Source organism: Cottoperca gobio, chromosome 3 (assembly GCF_900634415.1).
Source record: "Cottoperca gobio chromosome 3, fCotGob3.1, whole genome shotgun sequence".
Classification (NCBI taxonomy): domain Eukaryota; kingdom Metazoa; phylum Chordata; class Actinopteri; order Perciformes; family Bovichtidae; genus Cottoperca; species Cottoperca gobio.
The window spans coordinates 6,826,081-6,851,448 of record NC_041357.1 but is presented as its reverse complement, the minus strand read 5'-3'; the positions used below and the strand labels follow the sequence as shown (position 1 = coordinate 6,851,448).

The 25,368-nt window shown below is 40.2% G+C and overlaps 1 protein-coding gene across 4 annotated transcripts in view; it reads right to left on the bottom strand.

Moving 5' to 3' along the window:
- Positions 1-25,368, bottom strand: part of LOC115006445 (multiple epidermal growth factor-like domains protein 11) — a 125,202-nt gene that overhangs the window by 92,042 nt on the left and 7,792 nt on the right. For all 4 annotated transcript variants that reach the window (XM_029428700.1, XM_029428702.1, XM_029428699.1 and 1 more), the window contains exons 2-5: positions 7,495-7,602; positions 4,801-4,934; positions 3,806-3,907; positions 1,301-1,401 (exon numbers count right to left, since the gene is read on the bottom strand). In XM_029428700.1, coding sequence (XP_029284560.1) covers positions 1,301-1,401; positions 3,806-3,907; positions 4,801-4,916 — 319 coding nt within the window. In that variant the 5' untranslated portion in view covers positions 4,917-4,934; positions 7,495-7,602. The remainder of the gene's footprint in view (positions 1-1,300; positions 1,402-3,805; positions 3,908-4,800; positions 4,935-7,494; positions 7,603-25,368) is intronic.

Here is a 25,368-nt window from a genome sequence, read left to right as displayed (position 1 = left end):
TGAATCGCTGTTCCACAAGATACACAGTCATTTTAACAAGCCTGAAAACTTTGTGTGTATCAAGTGGGAAAAGTTTGAAAATAACAATGCAGATGACAGGAAAATGATTTGGTTTGTTTTCTAGGACGTTGTGTATTCTGGAGATAGTTCTGTCTCGCAGGAAACAACCATTTTGGATGTGTTTGCATCGCCATCTGATCAAACACAACGTGCATTTGCAGCATTACAACGCCCTTAAGAAGAGAGCAATGTGTCAACCTGCCATGAAAGAATGTGCTCAGTCATAATGTGAACCGAGACGTTTATATCAGACGCTTACAGCTCACATCTTTGTTGCCGTCGGTTACACATTACTACGAGCTCTGGGCCCTCCAGCAGCAGAGGACCTAACAAGACGACCACATAAAACAAAGTGCTCATAAGATACATGTTATATGCTGCTCATTAAATCTGGAGTAATGTTTTTTTTCTGGGCAGACGCCTATAAGAAGAGCAATTGTTCTTTGGGTTTACAATTTATTATACCGTGATGTCTACTGAGAGCTTTCACTCATGTTGGACTGGCAGGGGGGCGTCTTGTAACACCGCGTAGGACTGGACACCTCTGACAGGTGTTTGCACTCATTAGTAGTTTTACAGAAGCAATGGATCCAACGACTGTATGTGATGTGAAAGGAGGAGCTCGTGCTGACAGAGAATTATCTCCGACTGCAGCTCCTCTCAGCTCGACACACACTCAGCTCATTGTTTTGGTTTACAAGACCAAACCTCCACTCTCATCAACCACTTCCTGATAAACCCACCATACACCAGCTGCCCAGCACCCAAGAGATAAGCTGCTGAAGAGCATAAACATATTTATCAAACCAACGCTAAAATAAAAGGAACTATTGGACTTGAATGACCGTGACTAAAAAAAACAATAAATTCAGCAACAATAATGGTTGTGAAGCTTCAGCACGTTGAACAGTTCAGCTAAAGAGCTTGTTGAAAACAAATGTCCCATGTAGAACATTTTAAATGTTATATTTAATATTCAATGTATTGATGTTGTTGATGCCTCTGTGATTCAGTGTTTACGTTGTGAGGAAGTCAGCGCACAGTAAAAGACTGTTGTACTGAGGAAGGACTGAGTCTCCCTCGTCATGAGGTCAGCATTGTTTAACTGATGATATAAAAAGACACTCTCATCTCCATGCTGCATGAAGTAAAGAGATTTGATTCATCACACCGAGTCTGTAATTCTTAAGAGAACAAGCAGCTCTGACTCTTCAGCTCAAAAGGAATCAACAGAACTTACGAACACACAGGTTTCCACTTTCAAAGAAGCCCGGGCAGCACTGGGAGCGTCGCCTGTACATCGTCCTCACACCTCTTCTGTAGGCCGTCTTGTAGCTGATCCTGTACACACACACACACACACACACACACAGGCAGGCAGGCAGGCAGACAGACAGACAGACAGACAGACAGGCAGACAGTATGTGAGTTTTGTCTTCAGACCTTCTTAACATTTAAATAGTAAATTTATTTAAAAGTTTAAACCAACAATTATGCAGCTGCACTATAAAAACATACTAAAAACGTGTTCACTTCCCTTCCCTTCTGAAAGACGAGCGACACTTAAACATTTAAGGGATTTCTCCCACTCATTCAAGGGCGTCGATCTTGTCTGATATTTCAACTTAAGATCAATGACTCAGCTCTTAGCTGGAGGAGCTAAACTGGCGGCTATAAAGCTTAATGTGGTCATTAAAGTCGATACGCTGACGGTCGCTCATCAAAATGACCACATCAGACGGTGTTGGTAGTGGACACTAGTGACTGACTGGCTCGGAGCTTCAGCATCAGGAGTGCATGCAGTATGAGATGTACCGTGTTTGACGTACTGCATATTAGATGGGAACTGACTGAATAATGTCTTTGAGGTAAAGAAGGAAAGGAAATGGTCAAACAGAGTTATTGTTTTATAACAATAACTCTTTCTCTTATTGTCTCTCAGAGTAGCAGCTCATGTTCCCACACAGGTTAAATGAACCAAAGAATTGTAATGTCTGTCCCCAAATGTTAAAGCTATCTTACTCTGATCTAATGTCATCGTTCATCTGAACTCAACTAAGGAGGTTTAATATCACGGTCTTATAAATTAAAACACAGGTATGCTGACGTCTTCTGGATGTCAGGGATGACCTTTGACCTTTTCTTATAACTGACAGATGAGATAGCGGTGAGTAATGAAGCTAATGGCCCTGGTGTCTAGTGGTTTAAGGAGAGTGGCAGCAGGATGAGCGTTGAGGATATCTCCATAATCCAGTGCAGAGAGTTTAGTGGACTGTATGACGCTTTGTCTGTATCAGAATACAATTTCAAGTTCTAGTTTTTCAATGATTCGTTTATCTAACCACGTTCATAATGCTGCGCTGTATCTATTAGATTTACATCAAATAGGGGTGTCGTGATATTCTGCTGATGACGATAACCATGATTTAATAAAACATGACAATATCTTGTAAATGATCAAGTGCTTTTTGGATTTGTTGTTTATCAGTTGATCTGGTTGCCTTTTCACAATCCATTAGTGTAATTGTTCTTTGTGTTGTGGAAACAGACTCTGAACCTTCCTACACTCCTACTAGTGTCATTCATTTGGCAAAAAAAAAGACAAAATGCACAAAAAACAAAGTTAAAGATGAATTTGAACAATTTATTTTCTTCTAAATCTTCTATAGATAATTGTTATGTAGAATTATTTTGGTCCTGATAACCGCGTAGTGAAAGTCTGCTATCGGGACAGCCCTATATCAGCAGTATGGATAGGAAGGTCAAAGCTCTGTGTAAGTGCTGTTGCATAACTGCTCTGTGTTCATGAAGCATAATTGACAGTTAATTCATGATTCATCAGTATATGTAGTCTGATGCCATTAAAGAGACGTGTTCGATACAACACACTGCTGTGTAACGGGTAAAAGGGTCGTAGCCACAAGTGCATTAGTCACATTGCCCAGAACTAATCTTCTGTGTGTAGTTCCACTACGACAAAGTGTTGAGAGACTGTATACAATCCAATGCCAGCGAGGAGTGGATGCCTCACCCAGCTCCGCTGTAATGCACTCAGTTATGATTATGGACGACTGAAGCCAAAGCAGACAGTCAAAGGCACTTTATAAGGACTTCACAAATGTATTTATGACAAGCGGCCAACGAGGTATATTTAGTTTTACCTGTGGAACGCCTTGTTTCATGTTCACGCCAAGCGGCATCGTGTGTTTTCTGATACGTACTGTATAGTTTATGATGTATTTGTACAGAGTTTATTCATAGTTCTCACGGCGTGACTAAGACGTGGAAGCAGAATTAAGTTGTGCGCAAGCAATAAACGCCTATTTCCAAAAAACAGCTTGTGTTGTTGTGAAGAGAGCTGCACTCTAATGAAATGCATAAACACATTTTGTCTTTAAGGCCTGAAGGTCGTCAAACTGTAATCTGGAGAAGGCTTGTTCTGGTTGTTATTATCAGTCGATTGACACAAAGTTAAATCAACAACAATTTGAACATTTATTTTTCTATTTAAGCTATTTATTGAGTAAAAAGGCTAAACGCTGAGTGTGAGGAGTGAGTGCTACGTTGTATATGACAGTAAATTGAGTACATTTGAACGAGCAATTCAAAGGTGTCACCTTGGGCTTTGGCAATTTTCTGGGTTTATTGCATTAATTGGTTAATAAAACAATGCAATGATAGTGAAAATAATCACTATTTGCTGTACTAGTATCCCACTGCAGTTTCCATGTGTCTGAGTCCAAACCTGTGTCTGGTGCATTTGAACCAGTTGAGGATGTCTGTGCAGCGCGTGTAGTAGACCTGGTCAAATGGATGAGCGTACGACTCCTGCACAGTCACTGCATAGCTGGAGGGATAGGAAATAAAACCACAGATTAACAGGGTGCCTAGAAACTGTCGATAAGAACACATGCACAATGCAATTCATAATCTTGAATAAATGTTTGTCATTAATAAATTAACAAGCAGCCGGCTGCACATCAAATTTAAGGATTTCTTTCCCTAGTTACCCTCAAGGCTTTGGTGACATCTGAAAACTCAAAATGCCATTGTAGAGGAGTAGGACACAACATTTCTAAAAGCTTCTTCCTCATTTTTCTCCCCTCAATAATGTTCCTTTAACAACGGATCTTCAGGAAGTGATTTATTGATCTCAGGATAGAGAGCGAGGATGTGTCCTTGTGGTGCAATTTTTAAATCTCAATCGATTCTTTAAGAGCACAAAACACAAACCTTCAGGATTTTCAAGAATCCTGACAGAACTTGATGATTTCTATAATTTTCTGTTCTGTGCTCATTTTGCTTTCCTGTAACAATCCCCACCTGACAGTTTGTTCTCGCTGTTTTTTCTCTTGTGTTGAATAAAGGTTACTGAACTGAGTCTAACCTTTAGCAAGAAGTGAAAACTGTAAGAGAGGTAATATCCATTTCCACAATTCCCACTGATTACACTGAGAGATTATCGATCACGGCACATGCACTCTGTGTTGCTCTCATCAGAAATGACATTGTGCTTTTACTCAGCGTAGCACTGAGTGGTGGGAACACTCAAGCAGTCACATTACCATCGCTCGGGATTTACTGCCTCAGTATGTCCTCAGGAGTAAACCTTTTCCCTTTTGCTTTTGATTATTGGCTAACTCTCAGTCGTGATTTGTGGCAGGGAGTCCATTAGTTCACTGCAGCATTTTGAGCGCCGCTTATGAATGTCGGAGAGGAGACTGAATTGGGGGAACTGACCTCTCCCAGTGGCTGCACACGTTGGGGTCATCCGGGTTGAGGGGCGAAGCCAGAGCGATCAAGCCGAACAGGTTGAGCCACAGCAGGGCTTGGGGGGAAACCCCACCGGCCCCCATTGTCCTCCTCCCTCCGTCCTTGGGGAAGCAGAGCGACAGTGAAATTTCACCTTTAAAAAAGGACGCAGTGTTGTGTGCATGAATCAGAAAAGAGAGATGCAAGAAAATACAAATCCGCTTAATAAATAAAAAACACTAATCAGCTGTGAAGAGTGGCAACAAAACGTTACTCTGGCATCTAGGCTTGAGGGAAAACAGCCATTTATGTGCAATTACCAGATATACATTTTTACTTCACCGACTAAACAGTGTGTTGGTGCTGCCATCTTGAAATAACTGCAGCTGACTCATGGGCAGTGCTGGAAAGTATAGTGGAAGTAAATGACTGTCCTTAATTAGAGCTGTGAGGTACTTTGCTTTACTTTAGTATTTCCATTTTCTGCTACTTTCTACTCCACTATATCTAAAAAAGGGAAACATTGTACTTTTTACTCCACTACGTTTAGCTGACAGAGTTATTCGTTACGACTTCTTATACATTAAAAAACACATGTTAAGTCAATGCAATGTTAATGATCAAACCAGAGGTTCCCTAGGTTTTGGGCTTTTTACACCATATCCGTCACATTTCAGATGTCTGAGTCGTTCCACCTCAGAGTGTCATTCAAATATTTGTGGGAGGCCAACTAACTCCACCTCGAGCAGCTACAACAGCAAAGTGTTACTTACACATTGATGCTTCAAGCACTACAAGCACTTTTGATAATCTTTAACGAAAGGATCAAAGGAATCTCACAGCAGCAGGTGGTGGAGATGCTGTGTTAAACTTGTATTCAATCTTCAGGCAGCTTTTAAGTGTTTACAGAGACCGTTTGGATTCAGCCACTTCAACTTCTAGCAAATATGTACGCATTAGTAAGGTCGTGTTGTGGAGGCATATGTAAAGTATGAGAGCACGCACTCAGAGTTTTAACTGCATATCAGGTCGGGACTCTGCAATAGAAGAATGTTAACAAAAACATAAATATTCATCTTTTATATAGCTCAACAACAACATCTCCATTCTCTGTTCAAATGAGAGGCATTTCTAAGTGTCTAACTTAATTAACTCTCATTTCATCACACAACTGTCTTATTAAATCTGAAAGGCGAAGTAAGATGTTTCCTCTGGAAGGCGACACTACAGCCAAAACTTACTTTTTCATGCACTGGTCAATTTTGAGAGTTTGGGCTATTTTGCTTCCATAACATGTTTTCTTTCACACCAGAGGAAAGTGACATGTCAATTGTTTGTCTTAAACAGTCCAGAGCTTGCATGGACACTTGTAGAGGACAGAATGGTGACATCTCTCTTTGCAATGTAATTCTTAAAGAAAAAACTGAATTTGCATAAATGTTCAACATATGGTTAGTTAAACAGTAGGTGTAAAACCAGCAGTACAGATAAATTACTGTAATTTACAAGGGATGAAAAAATGAATCAATATAAGAAACTAATGAGATGAAACAGACGTACAAGCTGTGATTTCAGACGCAGCATCAGAAGACCATGTCATTATTGGTGGGAGCTGTCATAATACAAAAGGCTACAGGGAAAGCAAAGCAACTAGGGTGCAAATATGGAGATTTCCTGAAATGTGAACGACCCGATTTACAAGGCAATGAAACTTCTGCTTGGGGTGATCCACTGTTACGGGAGGGTGGCTGAATGCGCGTCAGGAGAAACGAGTGCTTATAAAAGTTGAAACATCCAGCAAAATAAAATAGCAGGGCGTGCATACACTGCTGAGAAATCCAATCTGCAAAACGCATCTCTGCAAGCAACAACTCAATGTGGGGTTGTGTGCCTGATATTCACAATTTGGTTTCCACAGAAATCACTCAGTGCTTTACATAAAAGGTTAGATACAACGGTACGGGCGGCAGCTTCGCTCTTTACTCAAACTGTCATAACATGGGGGGGAAATCTGTGCAAAAGAATTCAAGATAGCATTGAGCTTTTTTAGCGTCATAGATATTATTATTATTGATACCATGTATCACCATTACAGCTCTGGTGCAGGGCCCGAATTTAAAGCGATGCAGATGGAAATTTCGGACAAAATTATTACCAAAACCTTTTTCTTTCCTTTCACATCGGTCTGAATTCCAGACAGCCTGATAGGACAAATAGGCTCCTACATTTTCAAAATGTTTGTACAATGAATGAGAGTAGTTGACGCCAGCTGAGGGCATGACAGTGACATAAGACTTGACAGCGGACCGATTCCTCATGCCATCAGGGCTATTTCAGAGGCGCACACACTGACAGCCCTGGAAAATGATGGTGATGATGAATAAATCTCTGACTGGGAGAATTTGGCTCGTACCACCTCTGTCAGCCACACTGTCCCATAAAGGAATGACATTATGATGTTCATTTGTGGACAACCGGTGGAGTGTTTCCATCGGGTGTAATACGAGCGAGGCTATGAGGAGACACGGAGGAGTCAGACAAGCTGGATGTTTTGTGTTTCTCTTACAGGTGTCTCTATGTGGAGGCTGCAGACGGGCATCATTAATGTGAAGCTGTGAATCAGACTCTGCAAAAATAATCGATAGTGATGATGAGTGGAGTATACAAAACAACATCAGTTACCTTGAGCAAACGTGAGCGTGATGAATGGTAATCTGTAGGGAAACTGAACTCTATCCCAAGGAAAAGATCCCCAGTGGACGCCGGTGTTGGGGCTGGACCTCAGGATGCCTGTGTACGACACAAAGAGGAACACAGTAAGAACAAATGTATAGTATTACCTTGGACACACAGACACACACACATACACAATCTACTCTATATTTCTGAATGCTGTTTCATGCTTTTAGGTTGTTAGAACAGAAGAAATCAGCAGTCATTGATAAAATAAACTGGAAGTTTAACCTCACAATGTGTGCAGATTTAAACCGCTTCCTGTTTCAGGAGCACAATGATGCCTGTAACAAGCTGCAATTAACAGGCAACATGTTGCTTTAGCAAAGCTCTTCAACTTCACAATAGAAGTCAAAAGGTTGGTCCAGAGTTAGCACTGGTGTAATCAGCTCAACATATATTGTATTGACAAATCACAGTTTAAACCTCTTCGATGTAACCACTGAGTAGACTGCAGAGACAGACAAACTCAATATTTAGATCCTGATTCTACTGTTGTGGTTCATAAATGATCGAGGGTCACAAGATCTTATTATGGACTGGAAAAAGCATTCTAATAATTGTGGGAAAAATATATAACGGTATTCTCCCATCATGCAACACTGTGGGGACATCGACTAAATGGAAGTTTGAATTATTAAATTCTTCTTCTTTTGGGACCAAAAATATTTAAAATTTAAATAATACATTTGGTGTTTGAATTATTCTGTTTTTATCTCTATTAAAAAGCCTTTATTGAAGGAAAGAACAGTATCAACAGTGTCCTGTATATATTCTTATCTTTATGGGATTCAAATCAAAGTTTGATTTTTTTTTAAACAAAAGTAAAGACTGCTCCAAAGCACAAAATGACTTCAGATTTTCACCGCCACATACTAAAGTTTTCCCCAAATGTTGCACTGCAACAACGTCTTAATCATCACCTTCTAGTTAAATGCACCGGAGGACACCGAAACTGCAGAGAATTCACTTCCTCTAATTCATCCAATTCAGCACATACAGGTGGAAGCTTCCACCTCATATTCCTTAGGATTAAACCCAGAGAACATTTAACGATCTCTGCCATATTGGATCACTGCAGAAAATGAAACTACAGACTCTATAATGGGTGTGTACAGTACGTTTCTGTTTGTGTGCATGTGCAGGCTTTTGGGGGCTGTTTCTCATAAGCAGCAACTCACAGCGACAGAAAATCAATAAAAACACTGTTATTGTTAGTCAAACGATATTTCCCCGTCCCTGATGAATGTGTCCACGTCAGGGTTTTGCAGAGAGCTGTCAGACAGTGAGCTTAGACAGTGCTGCCAAGATGTGGCACAGACACTGATGAGTTCATAGGGGAAGAGGGTATAATGTACGATACTGCACTGGTGAAAAAAGAGACGTTAGAGCTAAAATAACCCAATTAAAATAATCAGATCAGTGGTTTCCGATTGCACTAAATGCCCGTTTCTTAAAGAAGAGACATCCTATTTAATCTATACGCAACAAAGGTTTCTCTCCAGAGGCGAGGTGTTCATTTAGATAATCTTCTCCTCAGGACGGGCATCATGGATCTACTGGTTAAAAACATTTTATGGCCTCACCACCGAATCTTCATCTCAAATGCCTCGTTAACTGAATATATATTTCTGTAGTATGACGTTCTTTAATAATAATGCTCATAGCAATTGATGAGAAGTTAAGGTCGTGCTAATTTCAACTCCTTAATATCCTGATGGGTAGCTTAATCCACAGCAAAGCTTCATATTCTATAAAATCATATGTTTGTAGCTTTGTCTCTCCTGTGAGAACCACGCATCTCTAAAAAGCTCTGTGTTTTCAGCTTTGTGACGTTGCACACTTCATCCTTTAGTTTACCACAAACACTCGAGACACATCTGGAGATACATGGTTTTCACTGGACAGGAAGAGGATAAAACAACTGTAATCTGAAGAGTAACTAAAGATGTCACATAAATGTAGTGAAGTAGAAAGTACAATATTTACCTCTGAGATGTAGTGGAGTTTAAGTATAAATTGCTAAAAATGTAAATACTGGAGTAAAGTACCTTGACTTTCTACTTGAGTAAATGCACTTTGTTATCTTACCTTTATGGTCATTTATAGTTGAAGTGCTGTTGTTGCTATCAGCACACTGTTGATCCACAACTACTGCTGTGGATTTGTGATCTGCACGTCTTTACATAATGCCTGAGGAACTCCATATTTTTGTTACACAACCTCTCAGCGTCTGTGAGGCGTACGTTCTATCAATGTGGTTATTTGGAGGGTCAGCAGAAGAAAGAGCACTAATGAGCCTGATGTGCTCATGTGAAATATTGGACATTTCAGAAGTTGTTTTGTAGCGTTTTACAGCCCTGTGCCTCCTTACTGGCCTGATAGCAGACAGAACGTCAACATGTCACACTGCGTTTCCTTCTTCAATCAGTCAACTGGGTGGAGTGGGCGGATTCAGAGGCTTGAACGCAGGCAACCTGTACACTTTACAGAAAGCTGCTGGAACTTCATTATAGACTGATTTTGCTCTGATCTGCACCTCGATCTGTCACACTTTACAAAGACAAATGTATTCCATTGAAATTGATGTCCAATCAAGTGAGTTCAACGTAAACTATGTTACTGAATTATAGCAGAACATTGTGGGCATTTCTTTGTATTGATTTGTTTGTTGTTGACTTCTTAGTAGTATCTAAATCTCTGTTCGTCTGTCTGTCGCTGATGTTCATGACACTTGGTTGAAGGGTGTAACATGGGCCAAGGAAGAACCCATTTCATTGTGGAGTGGCTCAGAATCACGGCGCACGTACATAAACTATGTTTCACTTTCTTTATCATTCGATTCATTGCATTCATGTGGTATCGGAATAATCAGAAAACATAGTTCTCAAAATCTTTGTGAAAACCCCCTCGAGTCAGAACAACTCGGAAACATATCAAAGTGTTGTTTAAACGCACTGGAAAAATGACAACACGTTGTAGCGTCCATGTTGTTTCCACATTACGATGTAAAACTTACGAACGTGTCATAGTCGGAAGAACGACTTCACAACTCGGGACACGGACACTTTGAGGGCCATTCTAGTTTTATATTGATCAGTGACATATACATGCAGACAAAACAAGGTTCTGAAAGCTCTAGAAAAGCATGAAATACAAACCAGGTATTTAATGGAAATAATAAAGAAAATCCGGTCACTGCAGCTAGAGAGGAGAAACTAAACAAGGACCAAAGGTTTGGGTTTCATTCACTCGACACAATACAGTCAAGTCACTCATTATGTGGCGCAATGGAAACACCTCTCCCATGGACTGCTTCCTTTAATCCTTTAATGAACGCTTAGCAAAGGCAATCATCCCCCACAAAATAATTTAGGATTGCTATCCCAGGTTTTTCCACTTAGTGAGGCACCAAATAGTGCAAATTCAAATCCAAAGCCAGTACTGAAATATGTCCACACGCTCTGATTTTTGAGCTATCAAAGACTAGAAGATCCAACTGCAACCACACAGATCTTTAACGTGCGACTCAAAGCTTCATTGACGAGTACGCTCCCCTGTGGCTGATACTCAGCTCCACCGTGATGGAGAGTTACAGTTTGCTGACAGTAGAAAGAGACTCGTCGATCTCCTCAGTGCTCTCCCAGGGCTCTTAACACAAAAATGATGGCGAAGCAGTACACATTTTACTGTAGCTGAGACAGGTGAAAGGGTTACTCCTGTCGAACACTCTCAAATGTAACCACATTCATGTGTTAAATGATCCATAATTGTTAATGGAATAGGGCTTAAAGGGGTCAACATGCCTCAGCGATATAAGAAAAAGATGCTTTAAGTGTTTCAGCAACATCAGACTAAACAGAATGAATAATTTAATCAAATGGTTCTTCAAAGAAATATTACACTACCTCAGAATCTCTTCAAGCACATTTCATAAATCATGAGAACTGTCAAAGTATGGTATTTCTTTTCTAACTGATCCACAGCCATGTCTCACAACCAGATGATGACCTTTAGCTAAGAGAGAGAGAAAACACATCGTCTGTAGATAATACACTAATATTAACAAAGACGTTTTACCAATCCACACCGTTAGGTCTGAACTTCAGCTGTACATGGACCGACTCTCCACGAACACTCAAGTTCAAGGCTTTAGTTAAAAGATCTTCTGTTATTACGATGGTGGAGCTAGTGAACCATAACCTCCGTGACCCATATGAAGGAGGCCTCTTTCTATGCGCAACATCTTTAAGAGCTACGCTCAATTGGCAATGCACCAATCTGTGAAATCTCCCTAATCCATCCAGTCACCCTTCATCTCGCCTTGATCAATGGTCACCTATGGGCTAAAGGGAGCTGAGGATGGAGGGGTGGTATTGATGGTCATGGAGGCTGGTCAATAAATTGATCTTTTTTGTCCCTTCTATCTTTAAGATAGGAGGGACTGTAAATCTTGTCGATTAAAGGGGATTTTGCATTCCAAATATTAGCTCCTATTAAACTTGCAAAACAGGCTCAATAAACAGCCCATGAATCTCTATAGGTCAGAGAAACTAACTTTATAGAGAACTTTGTATCAGAATAATAATGCATGCCCCCTGCTGCATCTATAATGACTTAAAGGATAAGTGTGGCCATATTATATATTTATTTTATTGTCAATAAATGCCCTTTGCATTTAATGTTTTGTAGCACTATAAGTCACGCGAGTGGCCCCGTAACAAACGAGGGGGTAGCGTCTAAGTGGAGCGGAAGATTTCAAATTGAAAGCATTTTCCCTTCATCCTCACAAATACTAACCAATGACACATTGTGAGAAGGATCTATTCTCGCTTTCTGATCAAAATGAGTAATGCTTTGAAACACAAAAACAGAAACATAATGCAAAGTAAAGCTTGCTAATATCAACTGATGCTAATTCTCTAAACCTTGCAATGAATGCTGGGTACTACATGTCATTTGAGTTTTCAGTATTGGAACGTCACTAAACATGGCCACCGGGAGAAGTCTGAGACAATGAGCCTACTGTTCACTTGATTTATTACCTCGGTAAACATTTTCATGATGAGTTTATGTTCTCAATCGTTAGTTTTAAGTCTTATTAAAATCAGCATGATGTTCATTTTGTAAATTATGTTCCCATTTAGAGGAACCCTTTCAGTTAATTGTAACATTTTGATCGTCCACAAATGTTTTGTTCAGCATTGTGTCGTGTTTCGCTCCACCCTCTCGTGTCACTTCAGGTTGTAAAAAAAACAAGATTGAGACCAAAAGGCCAAACTCGAGGCTTGGACACCTTAGTGCACCACCCAATGGGTGACGTCCCGGTGACTCATCACTTCTTATATAGCCTACGGATGTCCCTCAGGGAAAGTGAACAAGTGCTTGTTAAACTACTATGAACACCATAAAAACAAAAATGTGTTGATCCGTCTCTCAAAACGTTCCTTGTTCCAGTCAGTGGCACATTGGCCGCTGGTTTCTACTGAAGATGTAAATCCTTAAAACGGGTCACAAACATCGCTTTATTTCTGATCTTCTTCAAACAGATGGTCATTGTAGTTTTGTGTTCTGTACATTACTCAAACAGGAGTAAATGGTGCACTTGTTAGGGACGATTTTGAGCTGCGTTTTAATTTATCTATATTGTCCCTCGCGGCGGGAAATTTGTATTAGAGTAGAGGGTAAAAACACAAACACAACATACAAGAGGACATGGGACATTAACCACAACAGTTACAACAAACAACCAAGTAAAAAAATATATATCTGTCCATTAAAAGTATTAAAACATTGTAACGGTAGCCATGATAAAGTTCTGCTTAGCAGGCAAGTCAAGGTTCAGTGCAAATGACACACATTTATTGTACTTGGAACAAAGGAAAATATAAGCCTATTGCTTTTTTAACCCGGGGGACCTGTTTCTCTGGCACGAAGGGAGAAGTGGGAGGTTAGGCTAAGACTGTCCGTGCCTTACTCTACAGAGTATGTGTGGCAGCAGGACGGTGTGTGTGGGATTGAGTCAAAATAAACCACAGTGTGTGTGTTCATGGTAATGAAGCCACATGCCAGCCAGTGCATCAGTGTGGCTCACTGATGTGTTTTTAATAGGTTTTGGACAATGGAGCTCTGAGACACAGAGGAAGAAGATATATTGGCTTTGACGCGCGCTACTTGTTAGCAGATAGTTGTTTTTTTTTAAATGGGATTTGTTGAATATTATAGCCTTATAATTTTAAAGGAATCATCGCTGAACACATGTCATCATAATAAAGTAAATGTCAAGTAGGATATCATTGAATGTCCAATTTGTTGGATTTCCGTAGCATTTTTTTGCGAGTGCAATAAAAACATTGTCTATTCTGACACTGGAACAGCCACATGATGAAATGATACTGTGCAGCCAGTGATCACATATCATAACATTGCATCATTGAACAGTACAACTACAATAACCAGGGAAGCCACCAGAGGAAACACATCGTCCTGACATCTATCTGGACAACCATCAGTCGTCAGAGAAAATTAAGTTTGCAACTTGTGTGTGGAATAGGAAACAGCTGTTTCTTACACAATTGAAATTCAAGCCTGTGAAAAAGAAATCTATATATTTCAAGATGCAACATTAAAGACTTTCTAGAGGCAGAATGCAGTCGACCCAGCCTCATATAAGCCCTCGTAGTCTGTAATGTCTTTGGCTCCTGGGGCCATTTTACTTGAACTTAATGTATAATTAGCCCCAGGAAAACCCAAGCTTTTCCTGCTTCGTAGCTCCCTCATGGTATCAAGGATATTGAAAGTAATAGCTTTTTAGGAGAAACACAGTGTCCAAGAGAGCTGAGAAAGCATTTCTGCCTTGCAGGACAGACGCCTGGTGAGGGCAGTGGGCGAGTGAAAAGCATCCATCATCCATGTAAACATGTTGTACTACAAAACAGCTAAATCTATTCTCAAAGTGTAGACCCCCACTGTTATATTAATGAGATAACTTCTCCCATGACATTTAAGAAATTCTGTAAGTGCAGCTACTTAAATGTACACTGTTGGCTGAGGACTGATGTTCTGCAGAGAAGAGAGTCTAAAAAAAGGTTTAGAGGCTCTGTCGCTGACAGAGCAGCGGCGGCGATGTCATTTTTCAAACTCTTCTTCTCATAAACGGTTGTCAACAACTAATGGCTCTCCAAAAACAAGATCTCACCATATGAATCACCAATCATGTCATGCTCAACGTGAAGAATAGGAGCACTTCAGGATAAATAGGCTTCCTCCTCCTGCTACTGTCAGGTTACGAGTTCTCTGCTCTTTCTCTGATTCTTAAGAAGGTGGCATGGAGGGTTTGATGAAGTTTTGAATTATATGACAACGTGTTCTTCATCGGCCTACGAGCCCTCAATTGTGCTCACAGTTGACCAAATCTCAGAAGGTCACTTCAACTAAATCTTGAGAAGTGGATGTTTAGATGTGTAAATGTTTTAGCTCAAGGATCCGACTCAGAGCTCGATAGAGGCTGTCCTCGACTGAATCTGATTGTTACTTTGATAAATACTCACAATATATTTATTAATTAAAACTACTGTAATCTCCATTAGCAATGTTCCTCTGCAGGTCGATGAAGTCTAGGGCTTATAAAATACCAAAGCACATTTGTGAATATACACTTAGCTTACACCATAGATTTGCATTATTTGTCATTTTCCAGTAATCACTAAAAGTCTGTTTTAAAGAAAAGCACTAATCCACTGACAGGAGTCTACAGCCATGCGAGCTGCTCCTTCTGGTTGTATTTATACCCTTTTCCCACCAAAGTTATACATATATTCAGGTTTATAAAACACGGGAAAACCCGCTAAAGAGAGGCGATTGACTCCTTCCCCATTGTCAGGAGACAAGCATGGCTTTCTGCTTTTTTTCCAGATGTGTCACGTTGGATGTCACGGACGAGGCAGAAAGCAGTCAGTAAACACTAGAAAGCAGCTCAGATGCCAGTGAAAATGTTATGGTGGTTACTTCTTTTTTTATATCTATTACTCAGTCTCTCTTTCAAACTCTTTAAACCAGAGTTGGCGATTGATGGACAGTGGAAAGACTTTTATTTTGTTTCTATAGAGTTTGAAATAAGTGCGTTTTTTGATGACCAGCCAGGTAAATGTATTGTTTCTGTGTAATGGTAGGTTATTTACGTTAATATATTTTAAAAGTCCAAATCCCTGTTGATTTTATAATATGTGTGTGTATATATATATATATATATATATATATATATATATATATATTTATTTATTAACACGCATCATATATCATCGCGCTGGAAAAGGGGCCAAAATATGCAAGTCTACTCATTTGGGGATGTTTCCAATGCGGCTCAAAGGGAAACACTGTCTGTAGAAAACAAAACAAGGACATTTTATACAAAATAAATAATATTATTGTAACCTTGGAAGATATCTACTTGATTTGAATAACTCAAACTTCTGAAGCCTCTTATGAGTTTCAGATAAACTTTGAAATACATTTTTGCACAAATCGAGGACTGTTACACTGAAAGAGCCACAGGGAGGGATCTCTTAATGTCCCGTATGAACAAGAGATATGATTACAGCAAGCACAATCTGCTTCAGTACATCTGGACACCTGGCTACTCATTTTAAGACTTAAATAAAACTGTGAACCTGACCTTTACGTGGCCGTAACTCAATAGTGAGTTTCACTTGAATAGTGAAATTATGCACAATTTATCCTCATAAAAAGCCTAAATATTGCTGCTCAGGATTTAGATATGCAGGTAAAGATTAAAATTGTATAAACATTTCCTGTTAAAATAATTAGAGGACTGTGCCGTTGATCTGTCTAAATACTTAAGTTTTAAACTGAGTCTATACTTTAGGCCAGCGGTCTCCAACCTCTTTTACGGCACGGACCGGTTTCATGTAAGAAAATATCTTCACGGACCGGCCTTCAAAGTGTGGAGGGGGGATAAATATGACGGAATAAAATGATAGGAGCGACATAAAAACAAATATAAAGTGCATAAAACACTGACCATTACACTGAATTAGTGGGGGCCCTGAGCTTGTGTCTCTGCAACGAGCCGGTCTAATATAGGGGGATAAATTCTTCACCAATAGTAAAAGGTTTCTTCTCTTAGCGACACAGTTAGTCACTAGGTATGACGCTCTCAGTGCACTCGCATGTGTTCATGTGGTGACCATCAGGACCGGTGGTGGGGGACCACTGCTTTAGGCCATAGGTCTTCAACAGGGGGTCCGCGGAGGTATGGCAGGGGGGTCGCGAAATTGTTTGTAGATAAAGCAAATCTTTTATAAGAAATATTTATTTATTTTGCACATTCACACCCCCCCCCGTTGCACCTCACACAGAACTTCGACAGCACCCCCCCTCATTTTAATACCACTGCAGTAGGGGGTCCCTGCACCATGCTGCACCAGTTTGGGGGTCCTTGGCCTGAAAAACGTTGGAGACCCTGCTTTAGGCTGTTGAGTGACAGGTTTCTAGCAGGATATTTATAGATGCTTTGTTTGCCCCATGGTTTCTGCCCATAAGGCATATTAACCCACAGGGGGACTCTGTAATGTAATGGGGAACAAACATCACTGATGGTTCCTGTGTGAAGCCTGGTGTCATGGCGACGGCTGCTCACGCCCCCTCGTCTGCTCTCTCCAGTTTCACTATATATTATTAGGTTCTGAGTTTTATGCATTTAACAACCATCTACTGACATTTTGGACCCCGTCATGCATCACCTCTCCACTAGTCACTCCATGTTTCACCTTCGTCACCTGATCTGATTTCCTAGCTCAGCTGTATGTGGCAACATTATCCTACAAAGACTTATTTTCACGTTCCGTCCGACTGTAATCCTGCCAAAAGTTTCCTTGAGCTCAATTCTGCTTCTTAAGTCCACTTTTCAGCACTTTTGTCAATATTCATATTTTTTGAGTCTTTAAACTTTTTTACTCAATTGTGAAATTTGACTTGCACATAATGTACTCACACGTCCCACCACAGTCTCTGGAAACACATGTTGCTTCATAACATAAGGTTAACATCTGCCACAGCTTTGTGTCTTTTGTCAAACATTTGGGGTCAGAAGGTGGACTGCACAATAAGCAACACAAGTGCTGCCAGTATACCTGCTAACTGTTTGTATGCTTTCAGAGGAATGATTATACTGCGATTAGTATGAGTGTTAAAGGATGGTGCATCTTACAGTCATCCAACATTTTCATAACAAGCACTTACTTGTTAATAGATGGTTCGTAAAGAGATACATTTTTTTTACATTGGTCTTATCCATTCTGTACAGGAAGCATATGAGTATATTTGTTTAACCTAAAAACTGAATTCATACCAACAGATAGCTCTGCTAATTCCAGTTTCTACCACAAATCTATCCACTATGATTAGAAAAATAATCCCCTCAGTAATTGACCTGCTTTCCAAGATGACATATTGAGCGTGCTCAGAATGATGCATTACTAAAAATCTCCAATTGCTTCGAGTATCTTGCAGTGTTAATATACAAAGTAGTACACATCCTGCAAATGAAAGAAGGATCAATGTACAATACTGCATAATGAGTACAAGCTGTATAATGACTGCTGGTTACTTTCCCTTTGAACGTACGCCTGAATGAGGTTGCGGCCTGCAGAGCATAAATACTTGATGTGGCCTCAGTCTCACACATACACACTAAGGGGTTTCTGAAACATGGTGCCCCAGTTTCTGCTTTTGTATTATGGAGCCTATCAGGACCAAAGACACTGAAGTGGACTGAACGAGATGTGGGCGGTCAAACCCGCAAAGACAAATCTGGACAGTGACTGACAAGTTACTGACATGGTCGACGGGGTTTCCGTACACTGCCTTTTTCAAATCACAAAATGCTGTCACGGCACGCAAAACTTAAATCAAAATGATGAAATCTCAGGACGCAAGGCAACACCATCGCCCAACTATTCACACTACAAGTTCTACTTTCTTTGTTAGGCTTCTGTATTTATATCCAAACACACACGCCAGACTTAAAAGGGCATTTAGTGCAGTCGCAGAGAAGGGGGTGAGCTTTTATCAAGGTCTGCAAGAACAAACAACTGATGCAAACTCTCGACATCCCAGCAGGAACTTTTCTCCCGAGAGCGCTGCGATGTCAGCTGTGTAATTCATGAGTGAAGCCTGTCAGAGCCAAACTCACACAACTCACGCTCTGGGATTTGTCAGGCAGAGCCACCCACCCCACCCTCCTTTACATTGATTAGAAGCCAAAGTATGATGCTGCATTAAGCACCGAACGTTAATGGTTCACTCAGGAGTGTATCAGACTATATAGATTCAGTTTAGACTTATATAGTAAGTTCTGGAACTATTTCACTTTGACTGAAAATACGTCTTTTGAAACTGTCTAGACTCATCATTACCATCAGTGCAGGGTTAGGGTTAGCACAGTTTAAGTCCCAAAGAACGTACATGATGCTGGTACGCTTTGGGCAAATCATCACAAAAAACCATTACAACATGATTAGAGTTGCATCAGCGAGGTTTGAAATGTCACATCTAGGCTATACGGCTGTACGATTAATCTCATCATAAACTTGATTAATGCCTCAATGAATCTCTGATATGACAACAATTCTGCTGTATTTGCATTTGCAGGAAGATATGTTGCAACTAGACGCTCCCGAATTGTACCCAGGCTGCATCAACATATGGCAAGAGTGAGTTGCACCCTGAAAAGAAACTGTGCAGTCTGAGCAGGAAGAGTTTAAGAGCTGTACAGTTTCTTATCTACATAAACAATCTTGCAGCAGTGTACAACAATATATTTCAAATATTATTTGCAGATCATAATATTCTACTATATATCAAATTGACAGTAATCCTTAATGAAATAAACTCCGGCCATCTCACATATTCAAAATGGATTCAGTCAGACAAATAAATTGGCATTAAATGTGAAAGATTCTCGTTTGCAGGGAAGATGGATTATAATTTGGTGAATTTATAACTAGTGAACTTTGATATTGACACCTGATGGTGAAAGAAATATTACAAGTTAACAACATTTCTTGGATTTCAATTGATGAGAAACTCACTTGGAAAGATCATATTACTATTTTGTTTGCAATAATTTATAAAACTCTGAGGATTGTTAGAAGTATTTGTGCTTTATTACATTCTTCTAACATTATACTACAGCCTAATATACCCGAACCTTACGGCACTTACTGTGATCTTTTCACACATATGTTCAGAAGATTCTAGTGCTGCAAAAAACATGTCACAATAGCAACTTTCTCAAAGTCCTATGGTGCAACTTCTCCACTTTACTTGAAATGTAATGGCTAGTTTTCATATTAACATTCTTTAAAATATGTACCTTTATTAAGCAAATCCAGAACCTTTACCTACCAACGCACTGCACATCTTGAGGACTGTTGTTACAATCCTGTAGGTCCAGCATATTAATGATTCTGTCCTTGTCTACAAACAAAATCAGACTCAAAAGTGCTTTAATGTTGTATTGAATAATCTTCTTAGCCGTTATCTATGGCAGCCTAACTTACATACATATGATAAGTGCATGTAATTATCTATGTCCATATCTGTATCCAGAATTAAGAAGTAAATAATTAGATTTAGTTGTTTTCAACACACTGCTGTCTTTTTCATTAGCAGCTCATCATAAATTACAATATGATAAGGCATGTCAAAGATATGCATGTAAATTGATTTATTGTATTTATATATATTACTTTGTCTCTTATGTGAGGTTTTTAGATAAGCCCGTAGTGGGTTTCCACCTCTCCTGCACATGTGTTTTATTTTCATGCAATTATTCTCCATCTGACCTTCCTTTTTAAAAATGATTGCAAATTAAACATAAACCAGAACATCCAATGTAGATAAATCTGATGAGTCAAAGATAGGGAGTACGATACAGTGAAGTAAAAAGCTTTGCAGGAACAACAGAGTAAACCCTGTGATGCTGAGGAAAAACAAACGCATTTGTTCATCTGCAGCTCTGATGAAAATGTGTAAAAGCTTTTGTAGATCGCTGTGTGGAAGTTGTTTTGGATTCAAACGACAATGACGACAGGGAGAAGCACATACATTATATTGGAAGCATCAGTAACAGCACATTTGTACAACCATCTGAAACATTGCCAAAACATAAAATACGATGTCCCAGAAACTTTACAGGGAAAATCATTACCAACTGACCACACATGTACACAGCACAGCCCCCACAGGGACATTTAGACTGTGCGCTTAACCCATCCTTGTATCAGGGGCAGTGGGCAGCTACTATACAGAAAACACCTGTATGTGTCCAGTTACTGGTAAAATCAGAACAAAAGAAGGATACAAGAACGTTTCCCAGGCAAACAGAAGTCCGTGTGGGAGGGAGGAACTAGTGAGTAAGGGAGGCCCCGAGAGACCTACGTTTGGCAGCTATGAACAAGCAACAGGACTCCAGATGGGAGAAAACAGTTGTTTCCTGGGTGACTCACCAGTCACCGCTTTATGGAAAAGTGGAAAAGAAAAGCCACAATGGAAACACTCTAAATTACATTTATGTTGGAAAACAAAGTGGAAGAAGGTTGTATAATAGTGCTGCTTCCATGTAACATGGAAGCAGCACTATTTAGAAAAATCCTCTAGGAAAGCCTGCAATAGTCCCTTAAGAGACCAGCCAATTAGGAGAAGATTTATTTTCCTGCAAAGAAATGACCCCCCGATGTAAAGCCAAGTCCTCACAGGAATGGCTTTAAAACAACACGGTTAATGGCGGAGGCAGAGGAGCCTGTTTCCAGACTCTAAATCTGCACAATCATTGGGATTAAGAATGGCAACATTTTATTTCTACGCCCTTTAAGAATCAACGGGTTTGTCAGAGCTTATCCACTGAAAACAGCTGGAAACAACTCTGATGAGCTGTAAGAGTGAACCAAAACAATAGCGGGCTCTACAACCAAAACAATGAGCTGAAAGAGGCTAAAACACTGGAGGGGAACTGCAGAGCCGAGTGATCATTTTCTTTGTGCTTGTCACTGTTAGACACATTTAACATTACACCACATTACACACAGAATTTGACCCATTGTTAATATAAACATATTAATTAGAGCAGCTTTAAATTAAAGCACTGCATGTTCAACATCTAAAATCAAAAATATATGCAACTTTCAAATTGAAGTTATAACTCGTGGCAGCTCTGCCTTCACACCCGCCCAGAGCTGTGCTCAGTTCAGCCCTTCCTCTGAAGGCGTCCACTCCCCTGTGCCTATTGACAGACAGTTAGAGTAGTTAATCCAGGAGGCTGCGGGTTAGTCGTGATATTCCCCTGGGTGAGCTGGCACACATAAGAAGACATATCAGCACTATTTGTAAAAAGTCACACACAGCCCCGCAGAGGACGGCCCACCTGTCATTGAGATAAACGGGCTAATAATTGATCGCCACAGAAATGAAGAGGGAGCACTGGGGTTAAAAAAAAAAAACTTAAATTATTTTTATTTGTGTGTGTGTGTGTGTGTGTGTGTGTGTGTGTGTGTGTGTGTGTGTGTGTGTGTGTGTGTGTGTGTGTGTGTGTGTGTGTGTATGTCCTGTGATGGAAAGACAAGAGGTAGGTTTAGCTCAGCTAGATTGTGGGATTTATTTAATGGGGAAATGCACTTTCTGCATAATAATGGCCATATTTCAAAATGTACTCTCAGGGTGGCTGCAGGCCTTTTCAATTCTCTCTCAATTTCAGACTGCCAGCCTGCATCCTCTGCTGCCAAAGCACGTGGTATTCAGAGGGTCTGAAACAATGTGACTAATATTGATTAAAGAAAATACACAACACAACATTTTTCAAGCATGTTAAGAATCAATTAAAGCTACAAGAAACTGAAATTGTGAATTGTTATTTGGCCACAGAAGAGGAAAACTCAAAACATGGAATGATGTTCTTCACTCTGCATCACTTTGGATTCATGATTGACAGGTCATCAATCAGCGGGAGAAAATCTATATCATCTTGCAGGACTGTTAACCAAGACACTTATCCCAAACAAAAATATTCAATTCAAAGCAGTTATCCTTGAATTTTGAAAAGGTGTGAAAGAACATAGATTTTTATATTCAGCAGACATTTGAGTTTGTTAGGATGTTGAACAGGATTCAGTGCAGACATGACAGCTTGATTCTTCGACTTTTGTGGAGGTTTTTGCAAAGTTACCGCGCAGCTCTGAGGAAGGCCACATCGCTGGTGGGCGTGTTCACCACTCTGGTCCAGAGTGAAATATCCCCTGACTTTCACCTTGAGCAACCAGCAGGTCCAGATTATTGTTCAAACCAGTGAAATATCTCAACATCTGCTGGATAGATCGACACACATTGTGGCGCAGACGCTCATGGTTCCCAGACGATGGACCCTAAGAACAACATTCTCTGGTCAGAATATGTCCCAATACTTTAGTTTGTGGCCAAATGCCTGCAGTGACATACCCATTAGTCTCAGCTGTACTCTGTGTTTAGTGCTAATTAGCTAATGTTAGCATGCTAAACATAGAAAACATTAGGTCTCAGGCATCAGCATGTTAACATCGTCATTGTGAGGATGTCAGCATGCTGACGTCAGCACCGAACAAACCTGCTGTGTCTGAGTACAGTCTCACAGAGCTGCGACTTTAAGCCTTATTGCAAATGAACAGTGAATCAGCAGTGAGTGTTTGACACATATAGATGTAGCTTTGAGCAGAGATGTAAAGCCATGTTTGCAACATTAAATCATCCTTTCCACCCTCTACCTCAAATACTCTCAGAAACAAAGTGAAATTCAGACCTTGTTCTGTAACAGAAAGCAGACCTCAGATGTATCAATACTCTGTCAGCGCCGAGCACAAACTAACTTTAACAGAAACACCCATACTAGAGTTGCGTGAGAGAAGCCAGAATAAACTATGTCTTTGATTAAGATGCTTACATAAAATGTACATGTACAGTATTTGTAAATGTGATTCCTGATCGTTTTCTGCAGCTTTTACATTAAACGGCTGCTGATGCTGGATGACACAAGTGTCCCTGACCGCTTTTGTTGAGGAGCAACACACACGCAGGATACATTACAGTTATAACCTGTCAATATTTATTTTTCAAATGCCAATTGCACAGATTACTTTAATTTCCAGGAAAAAAAAAGGTTAATTCTTAACCAAATCCAAGCAGACCCTTTAATGCTAACAGGGCTTTATCACCCGTCTCCTTATTAAATGCTTGCGTGTCCAAATCTATCAGCATATTAAACCTCTGAGGATTGTCAGTCATAATTAGTATGTTGTCGCAGCCTTAACATTAAAGCAAAAGAAAGAACATTTATCTCCAAAGTTCCGTCGGATATTCGCTTTAGAATTCACATCAGAGCACATGAAGGTGTTTCCAATGCGCAGCAGCACACGGCAATCAGCACTTTGCTTCATTAGCAGACTGAAGGTCATCTGTAGTGTCTTAGCTCATATGAAAATGCTTCAGCAGATTCTCAGCTGAAATAAGGTGCAGCAACAGCAGCTTTAGGTTTAGGAAAGAAACTCACGATGGAATTCATTCATGGAAAGTGCACCAAGGCTTAAATTAATATAGAAGGAGATGCTTATGTTTTCCAGCAGATGCTGTTGAAGTCTTCGTCAGTGAGACACTAATTGGCTGGATTACCAACCATGTCGAGCGGGTCACTGCCCCAGGGACCCAGAAGTCCCAGGTTATCTATGCCGCAATTACTTTGTGGTCAGTTTTTATTTCTGGGCCATTTCTATGCCTTTTTTATGGGATAGTTAAAAGTAGAGCGATGTCAGAGAAGGAGGGGGAAGAGATTGGGAAGGTGTCTCAACCCTTGGCCATCAGGATGACCCTGCTTTATTGTAAATTATCTCAAAAGGGCTCCACAGAAAACGTTCTGCCCCAGGAGCCTTTAGTGGATTAATCCTGTTTTGGCACTAAATACATTGAACCAAAAATCTGCAAAGCTGTAGACAATTGGTCAAACAGGTGGCTCAGCAACAGATGGTAAAGTCGTAACAAACAGATGGGTTTAAAAAAAAGAAATAAACGTAAGAGTTTTCCTCCCTAAGAATGAGACCCTGATATCTCGGTAGCATCAGGTGTTGATTCAGTTTGTATTGCTTGATCAAAAGCTGCACAAGCAGAGCACAATACCAGTACACCTTGTTGTGTTTGGTTAGCGGCTGTCGCAGCGCGGTCAGTCACTAACCCGTTAGAGACGCTCTACAGACGACAGACTTTCAGGAAAGTAGGAGGATCACTTTACAATGAGCAAGTCTTGCTGTGCTTTGCTGGACTTAGTATAATCCACTATAATGCTTTCAGCTCTCAGGGTCTTCTCTGAGGGAAGCTGTCAAATCTGGTTAGCTGGAAGTCGACAACTTCACGTGAAGGCCCAATCCGAGGAGAGAAAGTAACTAAACACTAAAAATGGAGAGGCTATTCAGCCAGCGAGCACTTCTCTAATCTGACTTGTGTTTTCTTTCAGAGGACACTGACAAGAGCTTTCTACATGTTCGGGACGCAATCAAAATAAATGCAGCAGCAGAATTAAATTCTTCCCTCACTCAGTACCAGTGGCGGTGCAGTGTCACAGGGTGATCTCTGCTATAATTTGGTTCCACTCGTCTCCCAGAGCAGGCAAGGTCATTACTTATTACGAGGAACATAATGATATGGATTGTCCGTCTCCAGACTCTCATGTTTAATGAAAGCAGCGAGAAAAATGCCACAAAAATCTCACACAAATTCCCAGCTGGCATC